Source organism: Rhopalosiphum padi, chromosome 1 (assembly GCF_020882245.1).
Source record: "Rhopalosiphum padi isolate XX-2018 chromosome 1, ASM2088224v1, whole genome shotgun sequence".
NCBI lineage: Eukaryota > Metazoa > Arthropoda > Insecta > Hemiptera > Aphididae > Rhopalosiphum > Rhopalosiphum padi.
Window position 1 is genome coordinate 25,707,583 of NC_083597.1, and position 13,006 is coordinate 25,720,588.

The 13,006-nt window shown below is 27.1% G+C and overlaps 1 protein-coding gene across 1 annotated transcript; it reads left to right on the forward strand.

Annotated features, from left to right (window-relative positions):
* The first annotated feature begins 884 nt into the window (after window positions 1–884).
* On the forward strand, window positions 885–4,786 carry LOC132917242 (protein deltex). Its single transcript, XM_060977887.1, has 9 exons — window positions 885–1,318; window positions 1,401–1,549; window positions 1,803–1,977; window positions 2,037–2,219; window positions 2,300–2,502; window positions 2,588–2,684; window positions 2,787–3,001; window positions 3,086–3,228; window positions 3,490–4,786. The coding sequence occupies exons 1-9, from the start codon at window positions 1,114–1,116 to the stop codon at window positions 3,785–3,787; spliced, it is 1,668 nt and encodes a 555-aa protein (XP_060833870.1). The 5' UTR covers window positions 885–1,113; the 3' UTR covers window positions 3,788–4,786.
* Window positions 4,787–13,006: the final 8,220 nt, after the last annotated feature.

A 13,006-nucleotide genomic window follows, 5' to 3' on the forward strand; every position in this document is an offset into this window, starting at 1 on the left:
AATTTGAGATTGAAAAAATTAATATGTTTATTCACCAGTAGATATAGAACAATTTCCTGTTTTGGGAGCCTTTACTAGTGAATAAACAGATAATATTCTATACAGTTGTAGGAAAGTTGGGGTGGCTGGGTGATCATTGGGGTCTGCCACTTGCCTAATTATCCCAAAAAATTTCTATAATTTGAAATTAAATTTTAATATGTTCTGAATAAAATTATATAATACAGTAAATTCTATCTGTAAATTTAAAGCCACCAGGTGTCCCTAATGAGAGACTTCCTATCATGTTACTATCATTCCCAGCTTCTCCACCCGCCAATACAGGAAAAACATTACCTACCTCAAGACAATCTTGATTCAATTTACCAGTTAATACATACGAAAAATTGCAATCATTTAACAAATATTTCACTAAATCAATAGTAGATTGTAAACTTATTCTTAATCCTTCTGTGGTTGTTTTTGTTAAAAATTCATTTTTTGTTATAGACCCATTGCTCATGTTAGATTCCCACTCATTCAACCATATTAATGAGTCATTCAAAATCTATTAAATACAAGACATATTGTGTGAATCACAATAAATTATAGATATACCAGTTAGTGTTAACATAATTATTATACCCACTTAGATTTGGAACACATATGAGACAAATTAATATAAAACATTTTTATAGACAAATATACTACCTTAATAAAGTTAAATCCAAAATACATTAAATGACAATGGTACATTCAAAATCTAAACAAATAAACATAAAGATATATACATCTAGCAATATCTTTAATCGTGATTTGTATACCATAGGGTGCGATAGAGGAGTAATAATTATGATAATATTACCCTGTTGTAAACACAACAACGTACGACGCTGATAAGAAGATTTTGGTAGGCAGTAGATACGACGACTACGTATGTGATTATTGTTTTTGTTGTATAGTGTACAGTGTACACTATGTAGGCGTTTGCCCGTAGGCATAAGAATATTTATCATTATAAACTATCATAGCTATTGGAATTATTTAGTTTTTCTATAGTCGTCATTATACGTATTGTTTTTCATCGCCGCTGTCCAGATGCCTTTGAAAAATTACCTTTGATCCAGCTATAAGATGCCCCTAGGACACGCCGTTGTCGTTTGGGAATGGGAAAACAGGAACGGCCGATGGAAACCTCATAGTCCCGAAGTGGCACAATTACTCGAAAGGGCTCATTTCAAGAAGTTGACCAGGGTGATACTGAGAGATGCTGACCCAAACATGGAGTCCTCGTTTGTCAATTTACGAACGATGTACCAGTGCTCTGAAGAAAACGAAGGTATATTATTGTATTGTGTTATACAGCATTCTTACAGACTTCATATCACACATATTAAAATAATTAAATATCAACGTTTTAGGTGCACTTTTGGCTGTACGCAGATCTTACTATCCGGCCAATTCTTTGCCTGGTAAAGGAGCTAGATGGGAATGGGCTGGTGATGTACCTGGAGAATGGCATACATACGACATGGAATCCCAATGTTTCCTAGAAACAGCCTGGGCAATGGTGAGTTTCCTAAATAAATAATTATACTCGCGACATGTTAAGATTGGATGGTGACTGGTTATGCATCTGTTATGCATAGTCAGCTTCTGTTTAATTTTTCCACCTACTATAATGAATGGTGCAGTGAAGGGAGTTGTTTTTGATGCGCTACTGGTCATGTTCTTAACGTGCGGCAGTATATACTATTTATATTGTATACTTTTGTTTAGTTCATTGTTTATTTATTTTTTAACTCAATCTTTTTATTCTATAGGGCTGTCAAATTATAGATGTAAGCCGGACATATTTAGGTTTTCCATATACAATTAATTTTTGTAATTTAACCCAAGTACGGAATGACAGTGGATATAAACGTAATATTAGACGTGTGAACCAAGCACCATACCCACTAGTTAAAATACAATCAGATGAAGTTATTCAATTTAATGGTTAGTTGATTTAAACTTATATTATTTGATTAAATAAATTTTTTGGTCTTAATTTTTAGATAGAGCAGTTGTAGACACCATTAGAAATTTATCATCAAAAAATGAAACTATTAGAAAGTCCAGTTCAGAATATATAGATACAATAGCTAAAAAACAACTTCATTATAAAAAAAACAAACAAGTAGTTCATGATAGCCATCACAGTGGAACTAATATAGCTCGTACCTTATTAAGTATTTTTGGTAAGTCGCTTACATTATATTTTCTGTGTTTTTGATAATTGTATAATAATAATAAAAAAAAAAACATTAAATATTTTCAGCTAATAAAAATCCTTCATCACTGTCTAAAGAAGCTCAATGGCCAATAGGAACCACAGCAACTAAAAGCTGTAGTGAATCAATTAAATCAGATTCATCTATAATTGATTTAGACTCTAGTAGCATACGCAGTGGTAGACGTCCTAGTGTAGATACTATTTCAACTTATCTAAGTCATGACAGTCATGAACTTCGCACATCACGAGTAATACAATTCAAAATGAATAAATCTTTAATAAATTTATTATGTCTAATTAAGTATGCCAATAATAAATTGTTTTAATTTGCAGTATGATCTCTTGGATTATTCTGGTGGCAGTATTGGTAGTGATGATGCTTTTGAATGTCAACAGAAATCAGATAATTGCAGAAATCAATCAGTTATTGGTATGTTATAGTACTAAAATATAAATCTAAAAAATATCTTCAATTTAGATTAGATTATTTAAATATATTTTACTTAAAATTCTCTAAAATTGATTATTTTAGGTGTGAATTCAGTAAGCGAAAAATTATCTTGCTATGTTCAAATAGTTGATGATTTTTGGCCAGGACTTGACATGTTATGTCCATTTTGTCAAAATCCACTTATCTCATCAAATAAATCAAATAAAAGCCTAGTTATAGCTTTGAGCATATGTCAACATAGAATGCATCTCACTTGTCTAAATTCAATTTTAAACAATCAACCTTATTCTAATCAGGTACTTTAAATTTAAAAATAATATACTTTTCTGTAAATGGGAATGATAAATATTTTATAAATTATATATTCAAATTTTTCTTAGTGGATGTATATTCAATGTCCAATCTGTATGAAAGTATATGGAGAAAAAAGAGGTAACCAACCACCAGGTGCTATGAAGTGGACATATTTAAATCGGTCATTACCTGGATATGGTAGTACAAGAACTATTCAGATTACATATGAGTAAGTATTTTACATAAAATCTGTTTTATTGGTAATTTGTATAAAATAAATGTAAGTTCTTAATTCTAAAAAAAAAAAATTCATGGCCAGAAAAAAAAAACTTAAATGTCCAAAACACCAAAGTTTGAATAAATTAATAAAATTTAAAAATAAGGATGTTAAGAATGCTAAAAAAATCATTATTTATAATTAAATATATAAAATACAATAAATGTATTAAATATATTTTATTTTATTTTGACTAATTTTATACATTTTTAGAATATCATCTGGGATTCAAGGTGAAGAACATCCACATCCAGGCCGTCCATATTATGCTTTAGGTTTTCCAAGAATTTGTTATTTGCCAGATACTGAAAAAGGAAGGCGTGTATTATCATTGTTGAGTAAAGCTTTTGAAAGGCGACTGGTATTTACAGTTAGACTTTCAATTACAACTGGCAATGAAGATGTTGTTGCATGGAATGGTATCATACACAAGACGGACTTCGACACCAGAATGCATCATGGTTTTTTAGATGAATGTATTGAACAATTATCAGCACATGGTGTTGTTTGATTTATTTTCTGGATATAAATTAAGTACTAATCTGGTTTTTTTCCTTATATCATTTTAATAACTTCTTCACTTACTGAATTACAATAAAGCTTTAAAATTGTTGGCTGTTATATAATAAATATAGAACATTTGTTCTTATCCTAAATTATAGAATATCAGTATTAAATTTTAACTTATATATTTAATTTAAATTTAATATAGGTATTACATTATATGAACTCTTACAAAACAAAATCTATCTATTAATATATTTTTTTAAATAATATAATATTATAAACAAAATAATTTACAAATGATTTACGCATTACTATTTTTGATATTTAAATGTTATCAAAAAAGATAAAATTAAATACTTAATTATGCATCATTTCTTTTGTTCTCTAGATAACCTGATGACAAATTAGATATATTGATGTTTCTAAACAAAATAATTTCGACTTTTTAAGTCATAATTATACTAATGTAAATATGTTATATGTGTTCAAAGAAAGAAATTTCTTATATTTTCCTACTTAAACTTAAATTATAGTTATATTACTAATAAATTGGTTGTTGATACTTGATAATTTAATACATATATATTACAATAGATAATTTTATTTTTATTAAGTTTTACTAAATAAAATTATACAATTGTAAATACCAACCTATAAATTGTTTTAAAATGTACAATTAATTAAGTGCAATTTTTTTATAATTTATCCAAAATTATTAATTATTAACACATTTTCTGCAAAATTTGACTAGCTAAATTTAAGCTTCTTTTAATAGTAGTATAACATTTTAATGCATTGTTAATAACTTTTATATTTACAAAATAATTAAATTTTCTATGACGTTATTCATAATAAATTCATAATTTTATAATTCAATAAATGTGTTAATAACCATGTTAATCAGAAAATGTATTTGTTGTTAATATATAAGAAGTTTTAAATCAAATTATTTTTAATATTTATATTTATAAACATTAAGTATACATAGCCATATTATTTTATATTTATTTATTTTTAATATATATTTTTATTTTTTATATCCTTAAAAACGTTTTATTTTTTTTTAATATAGTTAAACCATTTTTTCAATTGGTATTAAAAAAATTTCTGATTTTTTTATCTGTTATCATGGTTTTTGCAAAAAAAAATTGTTAAATCTTCAACTTAAAGTTTAAAGATAGTTTCTGGCAGTAACTTAATTATAGGAGTCAATTTGGGGATCATAAATAGTAAATACTATCAAAATATTTAGGATAGAGCTGATTATTTTAAAAATATTACAAAACGTATCTTTTATTATGTTGTAAATCAAAAATAACTGATGACTTAAAATTCTCATCAAATAGTATAATCTTTTTTTAGACATGATATAATTTTCAAAATATTTGGGTCTTTTTCACAGCTTTTATAGACATCTGAATCTTTTTATTTTTCTATTTATGTTCTCAGGGCTTTTGTTTCTTGTTCAAATAGCTTGTAAATTGAATGCAAAGTTCTCACTATACTGTTCTTACAGTAATTACAAATTATCGAAAATGCATGGTCTCCATTTTTTTTCATGTCCGTATAAGTTTTTGACACAATTGGATGTTAAACTAAAACGGAAAAATAAAATAAAATATTTATAAGTTTTAAATGATTTGAAGTAATTTGAAGCACACTATTCTACGGCTTATGGTACATATTTCAATAGACTAATAAGTCATAGGTACGATATTTTGGGCTAAAATTAGTCCAATCTACCGAATAAATACTTTTAAAAATATCGCATATTCACATATAAGTACCTAAATAACCTAACCTTGGAATTGGAAATAGATTCTAATCCACATCCACCCGTTTCTTTCTGTTAGAAATCAAAATCATACTCAATCATGTAATTCATGTACAATGATTTAGCAATGGATACAAAATTATTACAAATTTAACACATCTATTAAAATTTACAATGACTGACTCAATTACGAAAAATTGACACGTGAGCCAGTGCATGAGGTTCACTCGAAATCTTTATGTAACAGTCAACGAGTCAACAGACCGATTTTCCCAGTTATTTGTATTAGTTTACTTTTGAATTTTTATAACTAACAAAATAATAAATTGTTCACGCTCCTCTCGTCGGCTTACCCAACGGAAAAACGAACACTAAAATGATTATTTAAAATGTTTTTCATAAGTCATAGTACATTTTTTTTTAAGTTACTTATATTACACGTATTTAGTTGTCTATAGATATTATTGATATTAATTATTATTAATCATTTAAAGATAATTAAATATTAATTTAACATTAATTGAAAATAATAATCATAGTCCCCATTTATTATATTATACTTATACATATTATAAATTATAATAAATTTATCATATTTAATAATAACGTAAAAGTACCTACATTAATATACTTATGTCTTATTGTACTTAGTCTAATTAAATAATATATAAAAATACATCGTAACATTTTAATATAATCCGTGATTTACTGTCCCAAATGTATCTGACTAAAAATTATCTTAAAATGCGCGTATGCTGTATGAAATACAGTGAAAACTCTTTATAACGAATCTGAAAGGACCAAGAGATTTCTTTCGTTAAAGAGAGTTTTCGGTTTTCCTAATTGAGAGGGTTTAAAAAAAACAAAATTACGTCGATAATAAAATATTAATATATTCGATATCGATAATAACGGTATTATTACGATATTAAAGTGGATAATGAAAGAATGTAATCTTTCTTGTAAATTTCGGCATTTTTGCCGATTACTTTTATAATTTATAATACGATAACAGGTAAATTTTGTGTTATGAAAGATAGAATATTGTTTCGTTATTGAGAGTGACTACTGACTACGTTATAGAGAATGAATTGACTAATGGGTTATAAAGCATACCAACCATTATTGTGTAATGTTTACGTTATATAGAGTTTTTCGTTGTAAAGGGTTTCGTTATAAAGAGTTTTCACTGTATTTTGAGTTTAACAACCTCTGCCTACCCGGCTACCCACCACCTAGAAAATATTTTCTGGGTACAGAGATTGCTTATAAATTATAAAATTACAAAAAGATTTATAATACAATAACAAAAAGTTTCAATAATTTGTTAATATCTACATCAACGTTTTCAAAATAATTATTCGTCAATAAACCTTTAGTCTATAATAAAAAGGTTTAAATGGCATAATAAATCAAGTATAGGTATAATAATTATGGTCTTAACTTATTTAAATATAGATACTTATAAACTTAAAAATATTGATACCTAATCAGAAATTCTAAATTTGAATAAATGAGCTTAATATCATAATTATTGATGGAACAAATGTGAATGAGCAATGTGCATTCTAATAATGAATCATCTTGTATAGATATGAATTACGACAACTTATTATACCAAGAATAAAAAAAAAGTTACCCCCCGCTTAATTTTTTGCAAGTGACTTAATGACTAATTATATACAATTATTAACACAAGTTAATTTTATTGCCACGAAAGCACAAGTCAGGTCACGCATATTTATAGACAATAGGCCATAATCCATATTCCATATTTTCGTAATTATACCCACCCAAGGTTAGTTTGCAATCCTTATCTAATCTTTCTAAAAAAAAATATAAATTCAACATATACAAACAACAGAATATAAAGTACAATAAATGTAAATATAATAATGTAAATATGTACCTACCTATTCTCTTTTCACGTGTATAACACAGATGCGTATACGCCGTACTGTTAAGTAATAACTGTTAATCGTTAATGAATAATGCAATTAGGTATAATTACCATATTTTATTATTATTATACATGTATTAGGTAGAGAGTCGATAGGTTTATTCGGTTTCGGACCTTTCAGAGATACTTGTTATTTGTTAACGGATTTTGACCAGACGCAAATTAATAATTGTCACCTCTGTCCTTTATGATGGCAGTGTGGTGCGGTAGAATCAAGGATGAATGATGATAAACTGAAATAGCAATACTGAATACGATAATATTATGTATTTATATGTTTTCAGTTTTGACTCTTAATTATCCACCGTTAATCGTTATAAATTGTTGGTATATTTTTCGCATTTTTTGTATCTAAATATCTATTGTCATTTGGAAAATAGTAATACATATGATTATATATTATATTAGAATACAATATACATATAGGTACTAGGTAGTAATTTAGATTAGGAATTATTTTAACGATATTTTTAGAAATGCGAACGTCTGATTTGACACGCACCCTCACATCTTTCACTCAAAAAAACGCTATACCCGCATGTGTTGTCTCTGTCTTATACACACGTAACATAATTAAAAACTGTTTTGCGCGGGACAACTTTACTCCCTCGATATTTGTATCAAAATTACTAAAATTTGAGAAGAACTTTACCTGTGTTGTAGCGTTTTAATTTTTTTGATAACCAATAATTTTTAATAACTAAATGAAAATAACCTAAAGTTCTCAAACCGATAACTTTAATTGTATTCATGTTATCAAAAAAATTAAAACGCTACGACACAGGTAAAGTTCTTCCCAATGGGATTTATAATTTTGGTTGTTTTGATTAAAATATCGAGGGAGTAAAGTTGTCCCGCGCAAAACACTTTTTAACTATGTTACGCGTGTATAAGACAACACATGCGGGTATAGTGTCCTCTTAAATGTGTGTATAATCGCACATTACAATAATTATAGGTAAAAATTAACTATGCAGTTCAACAGTTGGCCAGTGAGCAACACATGGATGTGTTCGGCGTGAAACTTTTTGTTTTTGTTGCGTCAGCTATAATAATAATATAAGTACTTAGTTGTACGACAATTGTGAACTAAACAAAAACAACATCCGTTATCCCTATTTTGTACTCCGCAGATTTAAAGTGTTAGTCACTGCTGTAGAATTCATTTTCGTCACTCCCACGTGAATGTATGCTCGCTAGTCGCTATCTGCTTTACTTAATCATAATATTGTTTTCAAAGGTGGGGTCATAGACTCATAAGTCGTAGTCCGTAGAACGCTTTTCCCCCGCGCAACTTTATCGTATTGGTTACGGGTGGGCGATTCCAGGTAGTAGATATAGGTATACTCCATAGTAAAAATAGTAGTTATGTACATTTTTTATCGAACAATCGCGCGACAATCGACAATTGCGATTTCTCGTCTGACCTTATTTCTATGTTTAAATATTTAATGCATAATATTGTAATACTAAGCCGCGCGTACAAACCAAGTTTTACGCGTTTTATTATTATCGTCAAGTGACATCATATTGTCACATATTAATATGTTTTTTATTAATGAATTATTTCTCAAATTGATTTTTTATTATTTAATGTATGCTTGTTTTACGTATTGACACAAACCACATTAATATTTGTGTATATAGATACATAAATAGTTAATAGTTATACCTCTATATTCTAAGAAGTGTTTTTATTGATTTGACTACGTTTCAGAATTTATTATAGATTATTATCACCTAAAATATATTTAACTACAAGACCTATAACGTATTATAATGTACAATTCTATAGTGCTATAATTATAATTTTCATATCCCTATACCGGCTATACCACTACTATTACTGAGTACTGACTAACTGACTACTGTGTTACTGTCAGAAACTCAGAAGTTTATAGAATTTGGAACACTTGGAACACTCAACACATGCATAATAATAATATATAAACAAAAACAAATTACCTTTCAAGTATCATAATTAGCATAAATAATGTATAATACATGCAATGTAAGACATTACATTATTAATTAGTAATTACTAATGATACGTACACAATTTTTTAATCTCTTACAGTTATTTTTTTTGTTTTTTAAAAGACTTAAATAATGAAGGTAATAATGATTTAATGATTAAAAATAATCTATATATTATAATCATTTATTATCGTGTATACTGTATATTGTATAATGATAGTATAATATAAATTATATACGTAATTTAGCATAAAATGATAAATTTATAACTAATAGGTATTAATATTTATAAATAATAGTTATAGTTGTACACTACATTAGTTGATCTTACGCAGCGTTGCTCATGACAAATGATTTCACCGTAGAAAATCCTTTTTTAGTGGACATCATGCATAAAACGAAACTACTGACTAAATTTCATACTCATATAACTTCAACGGTTCCGGCTAGGTGATGAATCAATGAGTCAGTACATTTTATTTTATACACAATATAGATTTTAATGGAAGCTACTTTCAAAATTGTGTAGATAAGTAGATACACGTACAAATCATACAATGTACCCGCAGGTGGCTGTAACCTAAATAATATACATAGTTAAATAGTTATACTGTTATAGATACCTATTGTTTTAAATTCTAAGAGGAACGATCATATAAATAATATAAATAAATAGATAATACGAGTATATTTATATATGGTTATTTTCGTGTTTGAAGACACATTTTGTATAGTAGAAAAATGTTTCAATTTTCAACTTCTTTATCTTTTCTAGTAGGAAAGTGAACCTAGTTGATACTTTTTTGGGGAGGTGGGAGGTGGCTCAAAAATACAAAATTCCCAGTATTTTTTTAATAATTGGAAAAAAGAAAAACTAGAATTTTTACGTAAAACCGGTTTTTGGTAAAATCGATTTTCTTATTTTATTTTATAGGCCTAAGACGATTAACCTAACCGTATATAGACACTTAAATTTGTCGGGCGCATCATGTAAACTCCGCCAGAAGAGAAAATAAGGTAACAGTATAAAATACTAGCAATACTAACGATATCATCATGGGAATACTGTTTTCAAATATTGAGATATTATATAACGAAGATACAGTTATTTTTAAATTAAACGACTAACATCAACTTAAGCAATTTATAAATATGTAAGTCATCACAACAGATGTCAACGTATTTAATGTGGGAAGGCCTTAACACTAGCGGAGTTTCATCTATATTACCACTACAGCCTATACAAGTAAGAAAATAAAACTGACAAAGCATACATTAGACATTTTCATTACCTTTTTATCTAACCGCGGTATAGTACACAAGGTATAATTTTCAAAATATTTTAATTGAGTTATTTAATTATTTCTGTAAATTTCAGTACAGCTAATAAACCGATAATTTACTATGGATAAAATGTTTCCTTTTTTGATAGATCATTGAATTCAAATTTAAAACATCCATTATTACAGTGATCCACTCGACACTACTGAACAGCGGAACGATACTCACTACTCACTAGCCATTTGCCTACATTTTTTTTAGATAGTTTTAATCAGATTCGTTACAAAAACAGTATAAACAAAAAAATATTATGATATTACTGTAATAGGTACCAAAATGCATTGGCGAAACTAGGTCTAAAATATTAGGGGAGCTGCAGGCCCACAAATAAATACCTAATTTAATTTACTTTAATTTTTCTAAAAAAAATAGGAGGACCTTCTGGATTATTTTCATAATTATTGACAATAATTATAACTGACAACTGTATAAATACGGATAGTTTTTTTGGTATATTAAAAATACTAAATAAGTTTTTTGTCTGTTTTTAATCACCAAAATAAAACTAAAATATTGGACGGTGATCGCCGCAATGCCGCTGGTTGATACCACATGTCCGCATAATATTTATTAAATAAGAATATTTTTATTCAATTATATGTATATTGCAAAATAAACTTTAATATTTTATATTTATATACAAATTACTTTTGAATAATTCTACTAAATTTTCTTTGTTATATTGCATAGGAAGTATCTTACATACTCACTATATTTTATGCTTAAATTATTATTTAATCTTAAATAGTCAAAAAAAAATTGGGGGGGGACTAAAATATATTTTGAGGGGCTAAGCCCCCCTAAGTCTCCTCCCTAGTTACACCAATGGCAAAATGACAGCGAATGGAATTAGGATTTAGGAAGTAATATATATCCCTGTATAGGTTCTGAATGTTCTGATATTTGCAAAGATATAACGACATGTTATATACCTTATACATTAACTTAAATAATATTAATTTAACGTAAAATTTAGTCTTGTGAAGAATTTTAGATTAGTAGACAATTTAAAAAAATAAGTAAAACAGATGAAAAAACATTTTTTCAAAAACCCGTTCTATAATATAATATATAGTAGTATTCCATTCTATTATATTTATATAGAATAAAAATTATATCTATTATTCTATTTTCTGAAATTCAGGCCCCGGGGTCAATATTAAATTAGATATTAATACTTAATACATGTTTCGTGTTTAAATAACGACCTTGTGTACAATTTTAAATATATGTTGGTGGAACAAAAATAAGTATAATTAGGAATATAAATAATAAATAAGTATAGTAGGTACCTGTAATTCATGAAACATCATGTTCATTATTGTCCAGTGGACCGCAACACCATGGATGACAATGTTCAACAATAGATTCATTTTTAATCCAATTTTTCAATTTTAAATAATAAGTAAACAGGTTTTAATACAAAACAAATCTATATGAACAAATGTAATGTTTAATATACCAATCAATAATAATAAATAATAATATATAAATAATGAGTATTATATAAATTATGGGATCATCTATAATACATTAATAAACAATAGTTATAAGTTATATTATAACACGTATAACAGTAATAACTAATAAGTAATAACAAAAAACAAGGGACGAATATTCGGAGGAACCTTCAGAATTAGTTATTTTTTGTTGGATATTAATATATTATTGAGTATTATCGTTTTTTATAATTCCTATACTATATTACTATAATATATAATAAAATTTATAATAATATTTTTATAAACTTTGGCTCTCATAGTTTTACAATTAAATTAAAATACACATTGAGATTTGATTTTTTAAACGACAAAAATAACGACAATCTTGTTGGTTTTTTTTTCTATTCAATCATCATGTAATGAGTTAATTTGATTTTCGGTACCTACTACCTTGTAAATATTAAAGTCGACAGGTGGTAGTCAACCAGATAATCATAACATTCTATAAATAGATTAAATAAAGATATATTCATTGCAATTATTTAGTTATATATTTAATAACATTGTATTATGGAACGCCACAATCTTCCATGAGTTCCATGTAAATAATTAAGGAATGAATCAACGATACTACCCCAGAATAACAATTTTTCTAATACAACTTGAAAGTCGGGGAGAATATAACAGTTATTAGCAGGACTCGGGACTTAAAGCATTTGCTTATTTTTA

Excerpts from the sequence above, each read along its gene's own strand:
- LOC132917242 (XM_060977887.1), top strand. The coding sequence starts at position 1,114 with ATGCCCCTAGGACACGCCGTTGTCGTTTGGGAATGGGAAAACAGGAAC. Across the intron at positions 2,503-2,587 it reads ATGAACTTCGCACATCACGA|TATGATCTCTTGGATTATTC; the intron begins GTAATACAATTC and ends TTTAATTTGCAG. Across the intron at positions 3,229-3,489 it reads ACTATTCAGATTACATATGA|AATATCATCTGGGATTCAAG; the intron begins GTAAGTATTTTA and ends ATACATTTTTAG.